General features: G+C 36.1%; 1 protein-coding gene across 7 annotated transcripts; it reads right to left on the bottom strand.

Annotated features, from left to right (window-relative positions):
- Positions 1 to 1,137: 1,137 nt before the first annotated feature.
- Positions 1,138 to 19,437, bottom strand: ZNF658 (zinc finger protein 658). 7 transcript variants are annotated; one of them, XM_086685210.1, is made up of 7 exons: positions 19,254 to 19,393; positions 17,151 to 17,249; positions 16,921 to 16,979; positions 15,077 to 15,230; positions 11,746 to 11,872; positions 11,354 to 11,449; positions 1,138 to 4,944 (listed from the first exon to the last, which is right to left on the bottom strand). In XM_086685210.1, the coding sequence occupies exons 4-7, from the start codon at positions 15,086 to 15,088 to the stop codon at positions 2,051 to 2,053; spliced, it is 3,129 nt and encodes a 1,042-aa protein (XP_086541336.1). In that variant the 5' UTR covers positions 15,089 to 15,230; positions 16,921 to 16,979; positions 17,151 to 17,249; positions 19,254 to 19,393; the 3' UTR covers positions 1,138 to 2,050. The 7 variants fall into 7 exon arrangements, with proteins under 7 accessions (XP_086541336.1, XP_086541333.1, XP_086541332.1 ...); XM_086685207.1 differs by lacking the exon at positions 15,077 to 15,230 and having other exon boundaries at positions 19,306 to 19,430; XM_086685206.1 differs by lacking the exon at positions 15,077 to 15,230.
- Between the last annotated feature and the right edge of the window lie 7,427 nt (positions 19,438 to 26,864).

Raw genomic sequence — 26,864 nt, forward strand, 5'->3', positions numbered from 1 at the left:
GATAAGGAGACATGACTATTAAATGTAATGTGGTATCCTGAATGGCATCTTGAAATATAAAAAAAAATTAAGAAAAAACAGTGCAATCTGAAAAATGATGTTTAGTTAATAATGTATCAGTGTCATTATTTAGTTAAGACAAATATACCAGAGTAATAAAAGATGTTAATAAGAGGAACCGGGTGGGTATATAGGACCTAGTATTGGTAATTATTTAAATCTAACACTATTCTAAACTGAAGTTAATTTTTTTAATGTATTCAAGATTTGATAATTTCCTTTTCATACAGTTTTCTGAAAAAATCAGACATGTGGAAAGAGATGTTTTTTTCTTTCATTTCCCTTTGAACATTGTGCAATAAGCTCAAGTTGCATCAAGGTGTCAGAGACTGAGGAAAAGCACAGAGACTGAGGAAGAGCAAACATTTTCTTAGCTGCTGGAACTTCCTTGTCACAAGGAGTGCTGATTCAGTGGCTGGTGTAGTAGCCCTGGTACTATGATGATACAGCCTTCATCCAATGGCTTTCTTTGGTAGTGATGCCGCTGGGTGGTAACCACCCACTGTCAAAAAAATACCTGTTCTCAAGTTAGTCTGTTTTTCAATATCAGTGTGATACTTATGACATGAAAGTAGCCTTTTTCATTCCAATTCCAAAACCTACTGTCCAAGCAGGACAGAAATAACACTGGTTTGCAATGCTGCAGTGTGAGCATACATTATGAGGTCGGAAAACGAGCCTACATGAGATGCCCAGGCTACATGCATACAAGAGGGATGAGGAGATGATTTCCTTTATAATTACACAGTGCAAAATAAGCCACTTGTGCGATTTAACGAAGGCCAAAAAACCATGTAAGAATCAACATTCAGCCCACTCACCCATCCAGATACACGAGGATACTTAGGAAATCTTATGGATCTCCAATATCCTAGAAAAACAGGGCCACACTAGCAGGCAGGCCAAAACCTCACAGCATCAACAGCATCAAGCTGAAGGAAGCCAACAGAAGAACATAAATTATAAATCAAAAAGGAAAATGGATTAGGTCCAGAGGAGGTTTGGTTGCTGTCTTCTACTAGAACTCATAACCAATAATGAATTATTACACAAACTAATACAGATGTACCACATAGCTCAGAGACTAGCCACAAACATTTATTGGGGTTGTACACAGAATTTAAGTTATTCCTCCATCTTTAAAACTTCACATTCCACAGTGAGTTTCTGTACAGGTGAATATTTTATTATATGTTTTCTATAAAACTTGAAGTTATATATAAATCACAAATTTAGGTACAACAGTTCTAGGTGAAGATTTTATCTTCAATTCTGAAACTGATACATTTCCTCAGGAAAAAAATCTGAAACAACTGTTCAATATTCATTAAAATATAAATTATCAAATTATAAGATTTTGGTCAAATCTTAATTATTTGATGTTTAACATCTAGTAAAGGCTTTTGTGTTTTTCCCTGAGATTTCTCTAATTTTTAATGAAGGCTTCTGATCACTCAAGATGTTGACAGCTTTTCTCCTCATATGAAATCTCTGATACATAGTGACAGGCTGAATTTTATAGGTCTTCCTGACATTTATATTCATAGGGTTTTGTCCCACCATAACAGAATTATCTAAGCTATGTGTGTTTAACCAATAGAACAAAATCTGTAAAAGCTCAACAGAGTACAATTTGATGTTTTTCTTTTAAGCCAACTTGTGAAGATGTTAGTGGAGATGTTGTTTCACCCAGTTATTCAGATTTGGCTTCTTTCACCTTATGTTCTACCATATTTAATACATGGCACTGAAGTCTGCCCTGGAAATATCTCTATACAGTATAAGACAGAAAGAATGTAAGGTGACTTCTGAAGGTTAGACTTAGATTAAATGTAATAGTGTCATATTCCATGACCAGCATCACTTGAATGAAGGACAGATTGTTAAATTAGACAAGCTATGTATGTGCCTAGTGGAAAAGGAAACAATTTGCCAGTCTATGTGACATAAGCTTCTTTAATATATGTTATCCAATAAGATCTGAGTCCCATTAGGACTTCCCAAATTCACTACATGTAAGGGTTTCCTCTCTGGTGTGCATTCTGGTGTGATGTACTCTAAGAGCTGCCTTACGGACAAAAGTTTTTCTGCATTCATTACATTCATAGGGTTTCTCTCCTGTGTGAATTCTCTGGTGTACTCGGAGAGTTGAATTTTGTGCAAAAGCTTTCCCACATTCATTACAGTCATAGGGTTTCTCCCCTGTGTGAATTCTCTGGTGTGCACTTAGGTGTGACTTCTGGGAGAAAGTCTTCCCACATTCATTACATTCATAGGATTTTACACCTGTGTGAATTCTCTGATGTACTCTGAGAGTTGAATTATGGGCAAAAGGTTTCCCACATATATTACATTCAAAGGGTTTCTCACCTGTATGAATTCTCTGATGTGCAGTAACATATGACTTCTGGGAAAAAGTTTTCCCACATTCATTACATTCATAGGGTTTCTCCCCTGTTTGAGTCCTCAAATGTGCTCTGAGGTGTGATGTCTTGGAGAAAGTTTTCCCACATTCACTACACTCATAGGGTTTCTCCCCTGTGTGAATTCTCTGATGTATCCTGAGGGCTGAATTATCAGCAAAAGTTTTCCCACATTCATTGCATTCATAAGGTTTCTCCCCTGTGTGGATTCTCTGATGTGCACAGAGGTGTGTCCTTTGGGAGAAAGTTTTCCCACATTCATTACATTCATAGGGTTTCTCTCCTGTGTGAATTCTTTGATGGACAATGAGAGCTGCCTTATAAACAAATGTTTTCCCACATTCATTACATTTATAAGGTTTTTCCCCTTTGTGAATTCTTTCATGTCCACTGAGGTATGATTTCTGAGAGAAGGTTTTCCCACATTCACTACATTCATAAGGTTTCTCACCTGTGTGAATTCTCTGATGTGTACTGAGGTGTGTCTTCTGTGAAAAAGTTTTCCCACATTCATTACATTCATAGAGTTTCTCCCCTGTGTGCATTTTCTGATGTGCTCTGAGGGCTGAATTATGGGCAAAAGTTTTTGCACATTCATTACATTCATATGGTTTCTCTCCTGTGTGAATTCTCTGATGTACTTTGAGAGCTGAATTATGGGCAAAAGTTTTTTCACAGTCACTACACTCATAGGGTTTTTCTCCTGTGTGAATTCTCTGATGTGCTCTAAGGGCTGAATTATGGGCAAAAGATCTCCCACAGTCATTACATTCATAGGGTTTCTCACCGGTATGAATTCTCTGATGTGCTCTGAGAACAGATATATGGGTAAAAGGCCTCCCACATTCATTACACTCATAGGGTTTCTCCCCTGTGTGAATTCTTTGATGTGCTCTGAGGGTTGAATTATCAGCAAAAGTTTTCCCACATCCATTACATTCATAGGGTTTCTCCCCGGTATGAATTCTCTGATGTGCACTAAGGTGTGTCTTATTAGAGAAAGTTTTCCCACATTCAACACATTTGTAGGGTTTTTCACCTGTGTGAATTCTCTGATGTGTTCTGAGATGTGATGTCTTAGAGAAAGCTTTGCCACATTCAATACATTTGTAGGATTTCTCCCTTGTGTGAATTCTCTGATGTTCTCTGATATGTGACATCTTGGAGAATGTTTTTCCATATACATTACTTTGACAGAGCTTCATCCCTGTGTGTGTTCTTTGGCATACTACGAGAGCAGACTTCTTGTAAGATTTCCCACATCCACTATTATCATAAGGTTTCTCCTTTGTGTGAACTGTCCGATTTTCACTGAGGTTTAACTTCTGACAGAAAGTTTTCTCACATTTACTACATTCATAGAGACTGACCCCTATATCAGTTCCAGGATAATGAACAGGGTGTGAATTTGAACAAAAAGATTCCCCACATTCCTCAGGTCTCTCCCCTGGATGGGTCCTCTGATGATGAATGAGTTGTACTTTCTGGTAAAAGGATTTCTTGCATTCATTACATTCAAATGACTTCTCTCCAGTTTCACTTTGCTGATGTACACTAAGGGCTAAGTTCTGATGGAAGGACCTCCTGTATTTACCACGCTGGTACAATTCCTCTTCTGTGTGAGTTCTCTGACATACTATAAGGTCTAATTTCTGGTAGAAGGTATTTATACATCCATTATACACACAAAATTCATCTCTAGTTTGTGTCTTTTTTTGTACTATATGGGCTGAGCTCTGGCTCAAGTTTTCTTCACACTTATTGCTTGCAAAACTAGTCTGTTCTGTAGCAGTTCTCTGAGATTGAGTGAGAGATGAGATACTGCTGAAGTTATTCCCACTTTCATTACATTCATAGTGTGCCACAGCCATGTGAACTTTATTGTAATTCTCAATAGTGGTTTTGGATTTCCTACATTCATTAAGATGAAAGCATTTCTCTTTTGTGCCAGTTCTCATGTAGTTATCACAGTTTTTCCTAAATTCATCACCCTTATAGGATTCCTCTCCTATAACACAAATAGTCTTATCATGTAAAATTTTCCCAAATTCATTACATTCAAAAGATTGTTCCAGGGTTTGAAGTTTCTGATGATTTTTCCAATAACTGAGAGGTTTTACATTTTTATTATATCTGTAAGACTTCTCTCCAGTGTAAGTTTTCTCATGCTTAGTATCAAGCTTCAATTTTTTGCATACATCCATGTAATCAGCCTTCTTTCTTGAATAGTTTCTATCACAAATAATTAATTCAGAAACAACTGGCAAATTCATTCTACATGAGTCATATTTACAAGGCATATTTCCTGCAGAATTTGGAGTTATATCCAGATTAAACGGTTTTTCTAAGACTTTCTGCTCTTCCTTACTCAATGTTTTGTTATTAGTGAATATTACTTGCCACAGAGGTTTCTCTTGTTTTTCCTGGTTCCCCTCAATGTGAATATCAATGCTGAAATATCCTAAAATGAGAAAAATCGAAAACATCTCTGTATCTTACATTTCTTATGGAAAGGAATTTATAGCCATATGTTTGTTATGTATTGTAATCTACTGTTACAGGTCACATTCCCAGAGATTAGTAATTCATACACATAGAGAAAAAGAAATATACTCTCTCTCTCTTCATCCATGTTATTTAAAGAAAACAGGTATTATTTCCAGAGCTGGCCAAGATGGAGTAGCTATCTTCCTAAGTCCTCCCTCTTACAATTAAAATATCCCTGGAAAATCAATAAATCAATCAGTAATAAATAAAAAAGTAAGTAAGATGCTACAAAATGGAATGTGGAACTTTGGGACTCAAGAAATGACATGGCAGAGGATTTCAAGGCTTTTCTGTTTCCCATAATTCTTCTATGGGGTACTGGAGTGTTGGAGAAGCCTGTAATCCAAAGTCAACAACACACAGACAAAAAGAGCTACAAGAAAACCCTATTCCTTCTGGCCAAAAGTCTGAAATAAAGATAGTCTAACAGAACAGAAAATCTTTTTGACAATATGCACCCTACTCAAGCCTAACAAAAATGGAATATTTCCCTGTGGTTCTAGATAGGTTTAACAGGAAATGAAAGTTCCATTGCCACAGGTATAAAGGACTGGACACTTGCAAAATTTCTTTCCATGAGCCAAACCAAGAGCTTAGTGGAAAGATCATGAAGAATCCTAAGCAAGTTCTATTCATAGGACATTCAGGGATGGTAACAACAATCACTACCGCAACTATTCCTAAAACCACATTCCTATCTACTTTATGGAATCTGCAAAAGAAATAAATCTGTTTTAGGGTACTTGTGGCAACACAGCAGGTAGGGGAAGGAAAAAAGGGAAAAGAGGCAGGAATACAATATTATAGCTAGAAGGGATGCAGCAGCATTTGGAATAACTATACTCTCAAAACCCAAGAACATTTTAAAAATAGCTTAATTCATATTATTCTTAAATATACATAAAATATTCATCAAGGCAGACCACATCATGGACTACAAGAAAAATCTTTACAAATATAAAAGAACAGAAGTTGTATAAAGTATAATCTCAAGCCACAGAGAAATTATACTAGAAATGATTAACACAAAGTTACCTGGAGAGACACAAAATATTTGTAAGTTAATATACTTCCAATTAATCCATTAGTCAAAGAGAAAATCTCCCAAGAAATTAAGATATTTAGAATTGAATGAAAACAAAAACTGTTTAGAACATATACAAATTTGTGGGATGCAGCTAAAGTAGTTCTCAGAGATAAATTCATAGCTTACAATCTTTTATATTAGAAAAGAAAGACCTCTAATCAGTCACCTAAGCTTCTACTTTAACAAACTTGACAAAGAGAACAAATTAAATCTAAAGAAAGAAAAAAAGAAAATAATAAAGACTAAAGACGACAATGAAAATGAAAATGGAAAGCAGAGAAAAAAATGAAACCAAAGCTTAGTTCATTGAAGATTTTTTTTAAGTGCTAAAACCAAGAAGAAAAAAGAGAAGACACACAGTATTAATAACAGAAAAAAATGCAAGAGGGGACATAAATACTGATACGATACTAAAAAGACAGTAAAAGAATATTAGGGGAAACTCTATGCCCATAAGTTTGACAATTTAAGTGAAATGGACAAATTTCATTTGAAAAAACTACCAAATTAACTCATGAAGGAAGAGGTAACACAATAGGTCAGCATCTGAGAAACTGAATATGTGATCGACAAAGATGTAGTTCCAAGAAACTGCTCCAGGATCAGATGGTAGTAACTAGTGAACTCTGCCAAACATTAAAAATAATAATAATAATAATAATAATAATAATATACCAATTTTACATAATTTCTTCTAGAAAACACAAGAAGAGAAACATACAGACCAATATCCCTCATGACATAAATGTAAAAATCCTCAAAAAAAAGCATCAAAAAGAACTATATATGAAAAGAAATGATTTATCAGGATCAAGTGGGGGTTCATCCCAAGAATACAAACTATTGCAATATTTAAAAGTCAATCAATGTAATCCACCATCTTAATCATCTAAAGAATGAAGACAAATCACATCATTTAAGGGAAAAAATATTTTACAAAATTCAAATTCCATCCATTAACCTATTATAAAGGGAATATACAGAAAGCCTGTAGCTAATATCATACTTAAGAATAAGAGACTTACTTAAGAATAAGAAACTGAATACTAAGATTGGAAAAAGACAAGGCTGTCTACCCTCAGCACTTCTATTCCAGACTGGAAGTTCCAACCAATGCAATAAAGCAAGAATAGAAATAAACGATACACAGTAAGTCTACCCAGAGAGCCCCAAGAAGATCTTCAAAAGAGCTCCTTAACTAATAACTGTTTTCAGCAAGGCAAAATGCAAAGCCAATATACAAAAGCCAATTATATACAAGCAATTATCACTGGAATTTTAAATCTGACAAGGAATATGATTTACCATAGTGCTGAAAAAAACAAAGAACAAAATACTTGGTATCTGCTGAAAACTACTGATAAAAAGAATCAAAGAAACCATAAATAAAAGGATATGTATATGTTCTTTATTGATTGGAAGAATCTATATTGTTAAGATATCAATCCTCTTTTGATCTATAAATTCAATACAATCCCAGTTGAATAGCTGGCATGCTTTTTGTAAATACCAAGAAGATCATTTTAAAATTTATACAGAAGAAAATTGGTGGACTCACATTACCTGACTTCAAGGTCTAATTAAGAATCTAGAGTAATAAAATTAATGTGGTACTGGGGAAGGATAAATATGTAGATAAATAAAAAAGAATAGAGATACCACAGAAATATATAGTCTTAAATGTACAGAATAAAAGTACAAATATACACATATATTTATACTTATGTACCATATACAAAATAGATGTTCATCCATTTTCTAAGAAAAATGGAAATGCTATTCAATAGGAAATGATAATTTTTTCAATAAAATGGTGCTAGAATAACTAGACTCCCCTTTTCAAAAATTTAAACTTAACACATAACTCATCCTGTCTATGAAAACTAACACCAAGTGGATCATAAAACATAAAATGTGAAATTTAAAAATTTCTAGAAGAAAACACATGAATAAATCTGTTACTTTGAGTTTTGATACTTCTAGACAGCACAACAAATGCATGATCCTTAAGAAAAAATTAATAGGACTTATCAAAATTAATGTTCAGTCTTAGCCAACCTCTTCTGAAATCATGCCAACAAAAGAAGTGGAGTGCAGCTTCACTACTGCCAAGTGTGGACTAAACTTCCACAGACACCTTTGGGAGTTGGAGGAGTGGGCTGTTCTATTAACAATGGAGAAGGGTAAGAGATCAGGGTCCCTACCAGCATTTTCCTAACACTAACCACCCTGTATTTTATCAAGTGCCAAGGCCCCTAGTTCACCTTCATTGTTTTGTTATCTATCAGAATGTTACATTTCCCCTCTCTCCCTCTCTGTCTCTGTCTTTCTCCCTCTCTCTCTCTAAACACACAAATATATATATATATATACTTTTATATATAATATGCATATACATATACATATATACAGGTCTATGTTTATGTCTGTACACATACACACACACACATACACACACACGTATACATTTTGCTGTACTTAGTGGGCAGAGTAAAACAAAATACATTACTCCATCTTTCCCCCAGTTAATACTTTTTATATCTTATTAATTTCTTCCCTAAGCAGAGTCATGAACACATTCTCATTATCATATAGAATATTTCTAGTTTTGCTTTGAAAATCAGGACTTTAAGCCACCTGAATCCCATTTTTCATGTAGATCCAAAAGATTACCTCAAGATTCTTTCTCCACTGATCTGTGGGAATAGAACCACCTGTCAAAGACCAATTATCTATAAAGCATATGTGTTTTTCTTGACCTTTCTTTTCTGTTTCACTATTATATTAAACTATCCCACCTCCAGTTTCATACTACTTAACTCTCACAGCTTTACATATCTAACAGAGCAAATCCTATCACATCACTTCTATGAATGAGATTTGCTTTGATATTGCATTAAATTTTACAATCTTGAATTTATCACATAAGTGCTTCTTTTCTTTTGTTTTTGTTAGGGTTAGCTCAAATTTCATTCATTTTACTGTTTTTTATTCTAAGAAACATACAATTTCTCAATCCTCCAGTTTATTAATTTTTAATTTCACTTTTAAATTCTGCTTGTATTAGTACATTTTTGTTATTGTTCTTGCTTAATTTATTACTAGGAGACTACCAATTTACCTCTGTTCATTAACTTACACATATCCTAATGTTAATAATATGCATATTTATTTTTATAAATGTCATGCAATTTTGGATTTGATATCCTTTTGTATTTATGTTGTTTAAAAGAGGTAATCTTTGAAATATCCATATCAATATTTTTTTTACTCATGTTATCATTAATTTCTAGATTTATCAAAATATGTTCAGATTACTATTTATGGGATTCTAATTTGGATTTATTGAGGTTTTCTTTTTTAGACTAATATTGCATTTCACTATCTTATAATAAATCCATGGGAACTTGAAAGGCTTGTTCTTTGATTTTAGGATACATGTACAAATATATGGTTCCCTTTAATATAAATATCATCTATGTTTATATAGGCATACTTATTTAATGTTCATAGCATGTCTAATATAATCAGATAAAGTACATTATTACCTCCTAATCCTGGTGAATTTTAAATTCTTAGTACTCCATTATTTTGTGTTTTATGATAATTGGTATGATATTGTTTGGTGTAGTCATTCAAATGCATAACTTGTGCTCTTGACTAGAGGGCGTTTTTTTTTAAGTTATGCATTTATTGCCTAAATTCAAACCTGAATGAGAACATGAAACCCTAAACTATTTTATTTTTGACTTAATAACTTTACTATCCTTTTATTACAATCTTTCAAAGATACTTATTTAGGAATATCTTTTTTAGCTAACTAATATGATCAAATCATTTATATTTAGTGACTGGGAAACATGCATGGTCCAAAAATTATGTCAATTTTTATGTTACACAATATGTTTTAATAGTTTCACAACAAAAACTTTCAGTAAACACGCTCAGGATGATTTTACCTTTTTGCTCTAAGAGTTATATTGAAACTATAATTTTTGACATTCTTGAAATTGTTTATTAGTTTGCACAAATACTAACAAGCACATGAAAAAATGCTTGACATCACTAGTGAACAGGTAAACTGTCATAGACTGAATTGCAATTCATATGTTGAAGCCCTCACCCTCAATGTAATTTGGTGATAAGGCCTTTGGAGAAATAATTCAGGCTAAATGAAGTCATAATGGTAGAGCTCCAACTCTTATACGGTTGGTGTCCTTATAAAAATAGGAAGAGACATCCCAGCTCTCTTTCTCTCCATGCAAGTTCACAGGAAAGGCCATATGAAGGCATAGTCAAAAGGCAGTCATCTGCAAGCCAGGAAGATGCCTCACTGAAATTAACTATGCTGGCACCTTGATGTTGGACTTCCAGCCTCCAGAACTATGAAAAATTTCTGTTGTTTAAACCACCCAGACCATGGTATTTTATTATGCCAGGCCAGATGACTAATACAGAAATGCAAATCAAAACTTCACTAATACATCACTTCTCTTTTACTAGGATGGCTACAAGTCAGATAATAACAATTATTGGTGAAGATGTGGAAAAATCAGAACCCTCATATGCTGTCATTAGGAATGAAAAATGGTGCAGGCACTGTGAAAAATAGTCTGGAGGTTCCTGAAATAGTTACCATAAAACCCAGTGATTCCATTCTTAAGTATAACTCAATAAATAAAAACACATGTCAAAAAAAAAGCATAAATCCATGCAAAAACTTGTAATGAATGTTTCTATTAGCATTATTCAATAATAGCCAAAAGGTAGAATCCCAAACATCTAATGACTGAAGAATGAACAAACAATGAGACCTTATTTTGTCAATCAAAGGATGAAATATTGATACACATGAATCTTGTAATCCTATGTGAAAGAAACCAATCATAACAGACCACATAATGTGTGATTCCATTTACATGAAATGTAATAGGCATATCTATAGAGACAGAAAGTAGATTAGTGATTGCTAAGGCTGTAGGGGACAGGAGGAAGGGAGACAATAGCTAAAGGGTATAAGGTTTCTTTTTGAGGTGATGAAAATGGGAGTGTGGTTATGTTTACACGTATCTGTGAATATATGAACAGCCACCGAATTGTACTCTTTAAATGGGTGGATTGTCCAATATGTAAACTATCTCAATAGAGCTGTTTAAAAGGATAAAACAAACTTTCGAAGGTATTCCCCTAAAAGTTGAACTACCCCAAGTGTTTCCTTTTGTCAGTGCTCACCCACCTGGGTACCTCTGGTTTAGGAATTCTTCCTCTAAGGACCAGGGCTCTTCTTCTTGCTCCAACCTGAAGATCATCTTGGGTTTGGTCAAGCAATACCCTGTAAACATGACAATTGAGGGTAAATACAGACCAGATCCATTGGCTTTTTGGTTTCCAAAGGTGTAGAAAGTTAACAGCAGCAAGAGAAGCAAAATAATGTGCTCAATTGAAGTTTTCCATGGAAAGTAATAACATAAACATTGTTTCTGTTTCCTTCAAGGCTTCAGTTATCTTGGACCTCTTACTCAAAAGCCTGTACAACATTAATCTCTACAAAGAGTCCATGTGTTTTGTTAACTTTAAAAAAAAAAGTAAATGTAACCTAGAGGAAGTCACATACTAAGGTATGCTTACCCACTGAGATGAGGTGGCTATAGTTCTCCAGCATCACATCTCTGTACAGTGTCCTCTGAGCAGGGCTCATGTACTGCCATTCGTCCTGGGTAAATTCGACAACCACATCTTCGAATGACACAGACCCCTGTGACAATACATTTTATTCACGGATTCAGAATTAAGTGAAAAGAAAGTATCTTTGAGAATTACTATTTTTCCTGTTTACTTTTAGGCTTTAAAACAAATGGTTTAAAAGGCATCTATTTCTGACCTAATTTTGTCTTTGTGGAGTTATTCAGTTATCAAGATTTTTAACTTACTATAATTCATTTATATCTGTTTATAAACCATAGATTTTTTTAAGACAAAAAAATTCAATGTATAGAGGCTTCCTACAATTCTTCCTCTACATCCCAAGTGATTACCGTGGGTATTTAGAGAATTCTAAGATGTTCATTCCCTCTTCATGCATCATCATTGTAAATAATGAGAGACAAAGAAGAGATAACATGTAAGCTGTGAAAATATTTTACACAATCAAACTTAGGTATAAATACATAAAGATAACATAAATCTAGAGTTCATGAAGAGCAAAGAACAACTTACCAGGGAGTTGGAACCATAGAGAGCAATATAAGAGAACATTATTTTAACTGAAGTAACAACAATGAATATAATGATAGGGATATAATCACAGGGCAGCAGCAACAACCAATTTGATAACTACCTTCTTGTGCAACCACCTAGTCTAACCATACAAGCAGCTTCTGGAATGTTGATGCTAAACACTGACATTTAGAAAACAAAAGGAAAATAAATGTTAGAAGTTTTAGTGAACAGATCTGTTCATGTTGTTCTTGAAGGGTCTGTGAACATAAAACTGGACCTATCTCTTAAACTAGTATACACATGGTTTTAGAACACAGAAGCGAGGTCTAAAATGACGGCAAGAATTTAGGACTTAATAGCAATTTGGGTTGTACCTAAAATTTTAAGAGGCAAACAGACAACAATTTGAGCTATATGCTTGCTATGCATCCCATATGGGACTGAGGAAAGAAAAATACCAAACAGTATTTGAGGAAGCCTGAATATTAAAGAGGGTGGCAAATAAAGTATAGGCCACAAAGCTAAATAAAAAGTTTTCTGAAAAGTAGTAAGAGTCAGGAAAGGGTAGAATCTTAGAAAATGAGAAAAGGGAAAATTTCCACAACAAAGCACTTCAAAGGGGCTGGGAGGAGGGGAAATTGGGGAGTTGCTGTTCAATTGGTAAAAAGTTTCAGTTATGCAAAGTCATTAAGTTCTAGAGATCTGCTGTGTAGCTCACCTATAGTTAACAGTATTGTACTATACACATAAAAAATGTGCTAAGAGAGTAGATCTCATGTAAGTGTTCTTATCACAATTATAAATAGGAAAGAAAAAGAAAAAGACTAAGAAATAATAGGATAGAAGCAAGTTTTTTCCCCCCAGTGTTATGTATCCAATTATTTGTTCATTCATGTCTTCGGTATTACTAAGTGAGTACCTCCTGTGTGTGAAACTCAGTAGCTGGTAACTAAAACAAACAAAAGAACAGGAATACCCCTCATAAAATTTAATCTAAAAAAATTTTTAATTATATCCTCCAAAACTAAAAAAATTAGTGAGAAAAGTGGCATTGCTTTCATTTTGCCAATCTCTTTACTATCTGACTTAATGAAATCACTTGGATTAAAAAAAAAATAAGCTAACAAGTGATGTAAATATAAACGTTGAAGTAAGGATCTAAGAAATTTCTCTTGCCCATAAATAACAATGAAAAAACTGGCAAAATTATAGAAATTAACAAAGGCTATCTTCAAAACATTAAAAAAAACCAGCGGAATCATAGTAAGGATGCTGATCCATATCCTTTTAACTTACCCTGTTCCCATCCCTCTCTCTCCCAACTCTGCAGTAGTTTGAGAACCAATGGTCTGCAACCAGAAGCCTGGCAACCACAACAACAGCAGAACTGGGTTGGAGATCCATCAAAGCCTCATTCATAGAAAACTGTCATTATTTGACCTGTTTGGTGGTTTCCTAAAAGACCCTGCTTATCAGGATGCCTTTATTTGAGCTAGCTCAGAGCGTGAAAAGCCTTATTCTCCCAGGCATTTGTCAAAAACAACTAAAGGCAGGGCACCTGGGTGGCTCAGTTGGTTAAGTGTCCGACTCTTGGTATCGGCTCAGGTCATGATCTCACAATTTGTGGGATTGAGCTCTGTAATGGCTCTGTGCAAACAGCATGGTGCCTGCTTGGAATTCTCTCTTTACCTCTCTCCCTGCTCCTCCCACATGCACATGCTTTCTCTCTCTCAAGATAAATAAACATTAAATACAACAACAACTAAAGGCATTTGTTTAACTTAATGGCTATCTGAGGTGGTAGATAACAGCTGGGGCAATTAATGGCTTAATTAAGAAGCTTGAAAGGAAAAGCTGGATAATGAGATGTCCATAAATGTTTTGAAAAGCTCTGATATATTCCTGAAATCTAGGAGGTCATATACTTGCACAGAGCTGTGCATACACCCAAGGCTGTGAGTATGCTCAGGAAAGATGTGAGAAGGGTCTAAGCTGTCAATTCTAGGTGACTCTGAGTTTGGCATTAGAAGGAAGTGTAGGCTAATGCAGAGTTATTAACTGCCTGTCTGACTGTAGAAGGAATTCCCAAACATGCACAGATCTCCTTAGCAAAGACTGGAAAATTTACTGGTTCTAGGCATTTAAAGAAATTTCTGTAGACAACTTTAGCTGCCTCAGATGACAAGAAACACAGGCTCTACAGAATTTTTTAAAAAGTCACTGAACAAAATAAATTTTGACAATGACCCCTATGGAGAGGAGAAATTCTAGAGTTGTCACATTATTTTATTTAAAATGTCCAATTTGCAACAAAAATATTAGTAAACAAGAAAAGAAAGAAAGACATATATGCAGAAAAGGTATAATTAATAGAAACTACTCCTAAGGAAGCAGACATTAGACTTACCAGGCAATAACTTTACATCAGCTATTTTAAATATGGTCAAATACCTAGAGAAAACAATGTCCAAGGACTAAAGGAAAATATAAAAAAAATTTCACTAAATAAAGAATATCAATAAAGAGATAGAAATATAACAAATACAAATTATATAGAAACTCAAGAGTTGAAAAATATAAGAACTAAATCAAAATTTCACCAGAGGGGTTCAACAGCAGATTTGAGCAGCTGAAAGAAAGAATGAACAAAGTGGACAATATGCCCACTGAAATTATGTAGTGTGAGAAACAAAGAAAAAATAATGACAGAAAATGAAATATGGGATAGCAATAAGCTTACCAACATATGCATGAGTCCCAAACAGAAAGTCTGAAAGAATATTTGAAGAAACAATGGCCAAGAAGTCTCCAAATTTCATGATAAACATTAATCTACAAATCCAAGAAGCTCAACAAACTTCAAGTAGGATAAATTTAGAGTGCGAGATCCACACCTAAACACATGGAAATCAAACTGTCAAATACAAAGACAAAGAGACAATACTGAAAGTAGCAAGAAAGAAGTGACTCATCATGTACAACAGTATTAAAAACAGATTACTAATCAGAAACCATGGAGGACAGAAGGTAATGAAATGATGTATGACAAATGCTGAAAGAAAAAAAGTTGTCAACCAAGAATTATATAACTAGTAAAAATAGAAAAATTAAAACCCTCCTAGATAAACAAAAACAAAATTTGTCATAGGCAGAACCCTCCTACAAGAAATAATAGAGTCAGCAAATCTATACAGACAGAAAATAGATTAGTGGTTGCTTGGGGCTTGGAGGCAAATGAGCAGATGAGAAGGGATAAAATGTAGAGGTGCTTTTTAAGGTGATGAAAGTATTTTCAAATTGAGTGTGGTGATATCTGCACATTTACACTAAAACACCATTGAATTCTACACTTAAAATGGGTGAATGGCATGGTATATGAACTGAATCTCAATAAAGTTTAGAAAAAAATAAAGAGAATAAAACCATACCAAGATAATAGAGCAGATTAAAGGCCAAGGACAAAAATGGGGGATGAGCCACATGAAAGTACAAGGGAAAGTAGATGACTCCACAAAGATAGCAGCAGGGGAAGGAAAAAGCCAGCGGAGGGTGTCACAGACACTAACAAAGAAATTTTCCAGAAGGGCAGAGTGAGAAGCAGAGACAAGTGCTCAGAAAAGTCAGGTAAAGAAAGGACTTGACAAGACTCAAGGATGTGATTACAGTCAAGTCTCTGGTCACTGGATATGATAGGCAAGTGGGAGAGAAACCAAGTGTGAATAGAAAGTATTTAAACATTTGAAACAGAACACAATTTTAAGTTGTCTGCTGAGCAATCCAAATACCAAGGGTACTCAAAATATTTATGGACAGTAATTTTAAGGATATTCAGTTGATTCATCAGAAAAAATGTCTTATTCAACTCTTATGTTTGAATTTCTGGAAAACAGAATTGACCAAGTTCGCATTTAGCATTATGTCTTCTACTTTTACTGAAGAACAAGTAGAGACAATGTTCTATATTATTTTAGAGTTATTACTGACAAATTGTTAACTAAATCACCTACTCGAAAAACAGATTTTTTGGGAGGTGCCTGGGTAGCTCAGTCGGTTAAGCGTCTGACTTCGGCTCAGGTCATGATCTCGCGGTCCGTGGGTTCGAGCCCCGCGTTGGGCTCTGTGCTGACAGCTCAGAGCCTGGAGCCTGTTTCAGATTCTGTCTCCCTCTTTCTCTGACCCTCCCCTGTTCATGCTCTCTCTCTGTCTCAAAAATAAATAAATGTTAAAAAAAATTAAAAAAAAAAAGAAAAACAGATTTTTTTTGAACTTAAAATGTCTTAACATTCTATGAGGTATCAGTTTGCGTAATCATCTCATCAGTGTTGACCTTTAAAAGCATTGTTTGTCTAACACTCTGACATGGCTACCAAAAATTCAAAAATAGATTTAGAGCTCCAATTTGATAAAATTGTAATACAAGAGCATCTACATATATCCACATGCTACCTTTGCTCTGCTCTTCATCTGTATCTCCACCTATGAAGGCATCTGATCCATTTCTATTTTTACTTTTCCATGTGAATAGACACCTAAGCCCTTATAAAATCTACTGTAAAACAAACGGATTATTAAAACAGAACTCACCTGAGCTATGTTCATTTTCTGCTGCTCCTTGAAGAATGTAAAGAAATGAAAAGGTTCTCCTGGGGAAGAGGAAAGAAAAATAGAGTTATGAGACACCTGGTCTGCCTTACAACTATTTTCATTTGCCTAAAAATTTCCATAACACCAGCTAGAAAAAAAGGTTTCCCTATAGAAGAATGTCCCTTTGACATTCTTGAGAAGGAACAGGAGGGACCACACAGAGGCAGTACCTGAACAAGTGCATCTCCAATATGATTATGTCGGCTTAAACTTGTCTTTTCACTGCTGTGTAACTCAAAAGTCGATGAATTAACAATTTATGTCCCCTTCTAATTAAGAACAACAACAAAAAACACAAAATAAAACAAAAGGAGATTGGTTAAACAAATTCAGGCATACAAAGGTAAAACCTTCTACCTTCATTTAAACTGTTAAAAAAATTACTTAGATGTGATTGTTAATCAAGTTTGTGTTGTCTTTATACCTTGAGTTAGAACTTCCCCAGAAAACTCCAAAATAAAGATGGGATGCTTTATGCAAGAAATATATTTTCTAACTTTTTGTTCTAACTTGGTTGCAACTTATAAGACATATTTTTTAATAAGATGCCTATAGTACTTATCTATTTAAGTAAACAGTACTGTGCTTAGTTCTTGATTCTGCCTTGGGTGTCTTTACAAAAATCATTCTTTCAGGCCCAATATTTTGGGCTTCCAAAGTGTCCAATATAGAAAGCCTTTCTTCTACTCTCCTCTTATTATTACCTACATAATAGGGAGCATCGCATAACTAGATGCCATATGTGCTGATGGACATAGAGTGAGGGCAGCTCAGAATCTGGAAAGAGGGGAGAATGAAGGAAACTGGGGTGCTGTTTAAGATTTCACCAGTTCTGACTGATTATATCGTCCCTGGGCATCATGTCCTCACCAGCCATCCAGTGACGTGCCTGTTCCTGTGCAGCATGACAGTAACCCACCCCTCTCAACCTCAAGTTACCACCTTCTGCAAGGAGGTCCAGTGCCACTGTCCAGTCTGTGATGGCTTCAGGGGTGTGATGACATTACCAAGAGTCATATTTTGGCAGGATTTATTGGTGGGGGGGGTGGTGGAGGTGGGGTAAGCTAGCTGTTTAAAATTACACAATTCATGAAAATATTCCTGAAAATACATCACTCATGCTGTACAGGGATCAAGAACTGCTTCTGGTATAGAAAATCAGGACCTGTGCCTTTCCTGAACCTTCTGCCTCTGTTCTGAAACTCCAATGAAGGATCTGTCAGAAGAGCTGACAATGGTTTCTAGGGCTCTCATTTTCCTATCTTAAGACCTACTTTCCTCCAGAGGGGCTGGGATCCAGGTCTGAGAAACAAATTTACTGCATTTGAAATCTCCATTTAACACTCTAAATGTGACTTTGGAATTCACTTCAAATCCAGTAATGTAGTCATTAGTTGCATGCAACTACTGCACCTGAAGTGTGCCTACTCACAAATCAAAATAGTAATTTGGATATACTGAGTTAAACACATCAGTAAAACAAATTTCACCTCTTTAATCTTTTCACTGTCGCTACTGAAAAATTTTAAATTATGTTTGGTTTGTGTTATCTTTCTACTGGCCAGCACTGCGTTAGATTATCAGAATGTGCCTCTGAGGATGGAGATAGGTTAGCGCAGGAAGGTTCAAGAGTCTCTGTCTGAAGGAGGGGCTCTAAAAAGAATCCACAAATCCCAGGAAATATTTACCACATTGTGAGGTTCTGTCCATATTCACTTCACAATCATATCTCCTCTGAAAATTTGGGGACTCTGCTAAGAGCTCCAGAGGTTTCACCTCTGGGTTTGGGGCAGAATGGATATTGGAAAGAGTAAGAAGTAGCGAGTAAAATCTACTTGTATTTATTCCAGCCTCTCTCACCTACCAGCCGTGCCCTCAGGTATATCATTCCGTCCCCAGTAAGTTCCTTTCACTTTTTAACATGGAATGTTAAAGGCAATTGTGAGGCTTAAATAAAATACCAAAGGGAACAAAGCATCTTGTGACAGCAACTTACACACTTAATTCTCAGACTAATGCACAAGCTACTGTTGGTAGCCTCGTGTTCATCGAAATCACAAAGGCGGATTCCCTTTCCACTGCCCACAGTCCCAGCACCCAGAGCCCACAGGAAGTACCTTCTCCAGACAGGGGACTCAGCCCCACCTGCTCCGCAGAAGTAAGTGGGAACCAACCCCCCCTCCCCCCCGCACATGCACAGAGGCTGGAGGAGGGGAGAATCTGCCGGGAGCTTCCTCGAACTTCCCCCTGGCTTTCGCCGCACACAAACCTACCCGACCTGGCAGAGCCCCACACTTCGCGAAGCCGTGTCCCCAGTGCTCTCACCCCCGGCGCGCAGCCTCTATTCCCCCACAGACCCAAGGAAGCCGAGATCGTGTCCTCTTCAGGCAGAGAAGGCCCGCGGAAAGAGATAGGGCTGGATGTGCACTTGCGCAGAATGAGCCCCCAAGCTGGATTCCCAGAGTGCTGCGCGGTAGGCCCGTGACGTTTAAAACTACATTTCCCAGGGGGCCTGGGTGGCGCAGTAGGTTAAGTATCCCACTTTGGCACAGGTCGTGATCTCACCCTTCCTGCGGTCCAGTACGCCTCCCGCCACCCCCCCCCCCCCCCGCGGTTAGCACAGAGCCAGCTTCAAATCCTCTGTCTCCCTCCCCCTCTCTCTGCCTCTCCCAGGCTCACACACTCTCCCTCTCTCTCAAAAATAAATAAACATTAAAAAAAGACTACATTTCCCACAAAACTTGGAAACTGCAGGAAGTAATGTTAGAAGCCTTCCCCCCCATCCCCCCCCCCCCCCCCATTAGCGCCTTGGGACATGACAACTGGACTTGACCCTTGAAGACTTTTCCTAAGTCTCCAGATACGTAGATTAGACTTTAACTTTATGACATGACAACATATTGCAAAGCATGGTTCTCAGTGGATTCTAGTTGGAAAAAAACAACAGCTACAAGAGACTACAATTGGAGAAACATGAATATAGCCTAGATACTAGAAATATAAAGGAAAATTACCATTACTTTGGTTAGTGTGATTATTTGTACAATGTAGGAAATTGTTCTTATTTTTAAAGATACTTAAAGAAATGTGGAGTTTGAGGGGCAGAACAGATGTACATAGGGGAAGAAAAGATAAGAAGGGCGATGGGGTTCACCATGGGAGACTTTTTTTTTTTTTAAGTTTTACTTATTTATTTTGAGACAGAGCAGGAGAGAGCATGACCCTGGGATCATGACCTGAGCGTAATCAATAGATGCTTAATCGACTGAGCCACCCAGGGGCCCTGAGACACTCTTGACTGTGGGGACTGGCGGGTGCTGGGAGTACTGGGAGGAGAGGTGGGCAGAGGATGGGCAGGATGGGTGATGAGTGTTGCGGAAGGCATCTGTTGTGGTGAGCACTGGGTGTTGTGTGTGGGTGGTGAATCACTATATTCTACTCCTGAAATTATTGCACTAAATGTTCACTAACTGGAATTTAAATAGAAACTTGAAACATAAAAAAAAATTCAATTATTAAATCAAATATTTATAATTTACTTTCTAAAATGCAGCAAAACAGAAAAGAAAATATGGCAAAGTTAAGAATTGTTAAATCTGTAATATGTGCATACAATGCTCATTTTACTATATCTAGAATGTTTGATTTTATTTTTAATACACAGTAAAAATGGGAGCAGGGACGATGAGTTGGTGGTGGGAGGAGGGTTAAAGAGAGCTTACTTCCCCTCCAGAAGTATATCTTTTTTTTTTTAAGTCTATTTATTTATTTTGAAAGAGAGAGAAAGCTCAAGTTAAGGAGGGGCAGAGAGGGAGGGAGAGAGAGAGAATCCCACACAGGCTCTGCACTGTCAGTATAGAGCCCTACATGGGCCTTGAACCTACCAAAAATGAGATTGTGACCTAGCTGAAATCAGATGCTTAACTGACTCGGCCACCCAGGTGCCCCCAGAAGTATATCTTTTAAAATAAAGTTTCAAGGGTATACACAAGTATCTCTTATGAATACTGCTGTGCAATAGAACAAATACCAGAAAACGGGGCAAGCATTAACAAAAAAAGAAAGAGTCATATTTTGGCAAGATTTATCTGGGGGGTGGAGGTGGGTAAGCTAGCTGTTTAAAATTACACAATACATGAAAATATATATAACCCACAGTAAGAAAATTAATTTTATCAATTTTGCATTTCCACGAGTAAACTTTCTTTCAAAATTAATGCATGCACACATCAGACTCTAACAAATTAGAGACCTAAGGACACAAAAGCAAATTATTTGTAGACTTTTAAAGAGTATTTTTAGGTTTACAAAATAATTGAGAAGAAAGTAGAGTTCCCATATACCCCACACATAGTATCCTCTATTATTAACATCTTACATTAGTGTGGTACATTTTCTACAATTAATGAGTGATATATTATTACTACCTAAAATCCATAGTTGACATTGGCAGTCAATCTTTGTGTTGTATGGTTCTATGGGTTTTGCTACATGAATAATCTCATCTACTGTAATACCCATTATTACATTATCATAGAGAACAACAGTCTCACTGCCCTAAAACATAAAGAACAGTTTCACTGGCCTGGAAAACCTGTTCTGTGTCTATTCAACCTCTCCCCTTTGGCTTTTCCCTCTTGAACTCCTGGCAGCCATTTTTCTTTTCATTATCTCAATAGTTTTGCCTTTTCCAGAATGTCATATAGTTAAAATATTTTAGACTGGCTTTTTTTTTCAGTTAGAATATGCATTTAGGCTTTCTCCCTTTTTGTGGCTTAATAACTCATTTATTTTTTAATGCTGAATAAAATTCCATTATATGGATGTACATAGTTTGTTTATACACTCTCTTACTGAAAAGAATCTTGGTTGCTTTCAAGTGTTTGCAATCACAAAATAAAAGGGCTTGTGTGTGTGTGTGTGTGTGTGTGTGTGTGTGTGTGTGTGTGTGTGTAGGCTTTTGCATGGACATAACTTTTCAAAGCAATGAGGAAATAGCAAGTAAAACAATGCTGGATTGTGTAGCGGAGACTGTGTTTAAATTTACAGGAAACTGGTAAACTGTCTGCCAAAAGTGGATGTGTCATTTCGCATTCTCACTAGCAGTGAATGAGAGTTTCCCTTGCTCCATATCTTCACCAGCTTTAGGTGTTGTCACTGCACTGGATTTTGGCCATTCTCATAGGTGTGTAGTAGTATCTCATAATTTGCAATTCGGTAATACCAGGTGACATTGGGCTTTTCATATGCCTATTGCTATAAGTATATCTTATTTTGTGAGTTATCTGTTCAACTCCTTCATCCACTTTTTATTGGGTTGTTCATTGTCTTATTGTTGAATTTTAAGAGTTCTTATATATTTTAGATAAAATTCCTTCACCAGATATTTTCTTGCAAATATTTTCTCTCAGTCTGTAGCTTCTCTTTTCATTCTCTTGACATTCTTTCACACAGCAGAAATTTCAATTTTAATGAGGTTAAACTGACCAATTTGTTCATTAATGGATTGTGCCTTGATGTTACCTAAATATTGGTCGCCAAACTCAAGGTCACCTAGATTTTCTTTTATGTTATAATCTAGAAGTTTTATAGTTTTGCATTTTATTTTTAGAATTCTGATCCATTTTGAGTTAATGTTTGAGTTAATGTGTAAGGTCTGTGTTATCTTTTTGCATATGGATGTCCAAATGTTCTATCACCATTGTTTTAAAGGACTGTCTTTTGTTTGTTGATTTGTTTTTGCTGTATGATCAAACATCAGTTGACAATATTTGTATGAGTCTATTTCTGGGCTCTGTATGCTGTTCCATTTAAATTTTTTGTTAATTCTGTCTCCAACACCACACTGATTTGATCATTGTAGCATTATAGTAGTTTTGGGCATTAAGTAGTGTCAGTCTTCTGACTGACTTCTTCAATACCGGTTTAACTTTTCTGGACAATTTGCATTTCCATATAAATTTTAGAATCAGTTGATGGTATGTACGAATAACTTCCTGTGATTTTGATTGAGATTGAGTGAATCTATTGATCAAGTTAGTTGGAAAAGACATGTTAAAATATTGAGAATTCTATTCATTAACATGGAATACCTCCATCTAGTTCTTCTTTGATTTATTTCATCTGAATGTTGTAGTTTTACTCATATAGATTACGTACATATTTTGTTAAATTTATTTCTAAGCATTTTAATGTTTTGGTGCTAAGGTAAATGGTATTGTGTTTTTCATTTCAAATACCAGTTGTCCATTGCTGGTTTATAGGAAGGCAATTGAGTTTTATATAATGACATTGTATCCTGCAATCTTCCTATATTCACTTTTTAGTTACATATGTTTCTTTCTGGTAAATTATTTGACATAGAAAATAATGTCATCTCTGAACAAAGGTATTTTATTTCTTTCTTCCCAATCCGTATGCCTTTTATCTATGTATCTATCTATCTATCTATCATCTATCTATTTATTTTGTTCTGCTGCATTAGCTAGGATTTCCAGTACCATGTTGAGTAGGAGCAATGAAAGGGTACATCTTTCTTCTGTTCTCTATCTTGGAAAAAATCATTTAGTTTGTCAGCATTTAATTATGAAATTAGCTGCCCGTTTCTGCAGGTGTTCTTTATTAAGTTGAGGAAGTCCCCTCTGCACCTTGTTTCCAGAGACATTTGTGTGTACGTGAATGGGTGCTGAATTTTGTCAAATGCATTTTATGTTTCTATTGATATGATTGTATGTTTTTCTTCTTCATTCTGTTGATATCATTGATTGCATTAACTGATTTTCAATGTGAAAACAGCCTTGCATACCAGGGATAAATCCCACTTGGTTATGGTACATCATTGCTTTTATACATTTTTGGATTAAGTTTTTGCTAAATTTTGTTGAGGGGTTATACATTTACATTCATGTATTCTGTACTTTTTTCTGAATTGTAATATCTTTGTCTGGTTTTAGCTGGCTAATGCTGGCCTCGGAGAATGAGTTAGGAATCATTTTCTCCACTCTATTTTATGCAAGGGATTGTATAGAATTGATAACATTTTAACCTTAATTTTTGGGTAGAATTCACCAGTGAAACAATATTACCTGAAGTATTTTTTAGAAAGGCTATTAACTACTGATCAAAATATTTAATATAAATATTGGCCTATTAAGATTGTATATTTATTTTGGGTGTGTTTTAATGAATGTGTTTTTTAATATGAAATTTATTGTCAAATTGGTTTCCATACAAAACCCAGTGCTCATCCCAACAGGTGTCCTCCTCAATGCCCATCACCCACCCTCCTGTCCCTCCCACCCCTCCATCAACCCTTAGTTTATTCTCAGTGTTTAAGAGTGTCTTATGGTTTGGCTCCCTGCCTCTCTTTTTTTTTTTTTTTTTTTTCCTTCTCCTCCCCCATGGCCTTCTGTTAAGTTTCTCAGGATCCACATAAGAATGAAAACATATGGTATCTGTCTTTCTCTGTATGACTTATTTCACTTAGCATCACACTCTCCAGTTCCATCCAAGTTGCTACAAAAGGCCATATTTCATTCTTTCTCATTGCCACGTAGTATTCCATTGTGTATATAAACCACAATTTCTTTACCCATTCATCAGTTGATGGACATGTAGGCTCTTTCCATAATTTGGCTATTGTTGCTGTTGTTGCAAGTGCTGCTATAAACATTGGGGTACAAGTGCCCCTATGCATCAGCACTCCTGTATCCCTTGGGTAAATTCCTAGCAGTGCTATTGCTAGGTCATAAGGTAGATCTATTTTTAATTTTTTTAAAAACCTCCACACTGTTTTCCAGGGCAGCTGCACCAGTTTGCAATCCCAACAACAGTGCAAGAGGGTTCCCGTTTCTCCACATCCTCGCCAGCATCTATGGTCTCCTGATTTGTTCATTTTAGCCACTCTGACTGGTGTGAGGTGATATCTGAGTGTGGTTTTGATTTGTATTTCCCTGATGAGGAGCGACGTTGAGCATCTTTTCATGTGCCTGTTGGCTATCTGGGTGTCTTCTTTAGAGAAGTGTCTATTCATGTTTTCTGCCCATTTCTTCACTGGATTATTTGTTTTTCGGGTGTGGAGTTTGGTGAATTCTTTATAGATTTTGGATACTAGCCCTTTCTTCCATATGTCATTTCCAAATATCTTTCCCATTCTGTTGGTTGCCTTTTAGTTTTGTTGGTTGTTTCCTTTGCAGTGCAGAAGCTTATTATCTGCATGAGGTCCCAATAGTTCATTTTTGCTTTTAATTCCCTTGCCTTTGGGGATGTGTCAAGTGAGAAATTGCTGTGGCTGAGGACAGAGAGATTTTTTTCCTGCTTTCTCCTCTAGGGTTTTGATGGTTTCCTGTCTCACATTCAGGTCCTTCATCCATTTTGAGTTTATTTTTGTGAATGGTGTAAGAAACTGCTCTAGTCGCATTCTTCTGCATGTTACTGTCCAGTTCTCCCAGCACCATTTGTTAAAGAGACTGTCTTTTTTCCATTGGATATTCTTTCCTGCTATGTCAAAGATGAGTTGGCCATACTTTTGTGGGTCTAATTCTGGAGTCTCTATTCTATTCCATTGGTCTATGTGTCTGTTTTTGTGCCAATACCATGCTGTCTTGATGATTACAGCTTTGTAGTAGAGGCTAAAGTCTGGGATTGTGATGCCTCCTGCTTTGGTCTTCTTCAAAATTACTTTGGCTATTCGGGGTCTTTTGTGGTTACATACAAATTTTAGGATTGCTTGTTCTAGCTTCGAGAAGAATGCTGGTGCAATTTTTATTGGGATTGCATCGAATGTGTAGGTAGCTTTGGGTAGTATTGACATTTTAACAATATTTGTTCTTCCAATCCATGAGCGTGGAATGTTTTTCCATTTCTTTATACCTTCTTCAATTTCCTTCATAAGATTTCTATAGTTTTCAGCATACAGATCTTTTACATCTTTGGGTAGGTTTATTCCTAGGTATTTTATGCTTCTTGGTGCAATTGTGAATGGGATCAGTTTCTTTATTTATCTTTCTGTTGCTTCATTATTAGTGTATAAGAATACAACTGATTTCTGTACATTAATTTTGTATCCTGCGACTTTGCTGAATTCATGTTTCAGTTCTAGCAGACTTTTGGTGGAGTCTACTGGGTTTTCCATGTATAATATCATGTCATCTGCAAACTGAAAGCTTGACTTCACCTTTGCCTATTTTGATGCCTTTGATTTCCTTTTGTTGTCTGATTGCTGATGCTAGAACTTCCAACATTATGTTAAACAACAGCAGTGAGAGTGGACATCCCTGTCATGTTCCTGATCTCAGGGAGAAAGCTCTCAGTTTTTCCCCATTGAGGATGATATTAGCTGTGGGCTTTTCATAAATGGCTTTTACGATGTTTAAGTATGTTCCTTCCATCCCAACTTTCTCGAGGGTTTTTATTAAGAAAGGATGCCAGGGGCGCCTGGGTGGCGCAGTCGGTTAAGCGTCCGACTTCAGCCAGGTCACGATCTCGCGGTCCGTGAGTTCAAGCCCCGCGTCAGGCTCTGGGCTGATGGCTCGGAGCCTGGAGCCTGTTTCCGATTCTGTGTCTCCCTCTCTCTCTGCCCCTCCCCCGTTCATGCTCTGTCTCTCTCTGTCCCAAAAATAAAAAAAATAAATTAATTAATTAAAAAAAAAAAAAGAAAGGATGCTGAATTTTGTCAAATGCTTTTTCTGCATTGATTGACAGGATCATATGGTTCTTTTCTTTTCTTTTCTTTTCTTCTCTTTTCTTTTTTCTTTTACTAACGTGATGTATCACATTGATTGATTTGTGAATGTTGAAAGAGCCCTGCAACCCAGTAATGAATCCCACTTCATCATGGTGAATAATTATTTTTAAATGCAGTTGAATTCTATTTGCTAGTATCT

The sequence above is a fragment of the Puma concolor genome, chromosome D4 (assembly GCF_028749965.1).
Source record: "Puma concolor isolate L17-30 chromosome D4, mPumCon1.1.hap2, whole genome shotgun sequence".
NCBI lineage: Eukaryota > Metazoa > Chordata > Mammalia > Carnivora > Felidae > Puma > Puma concolor.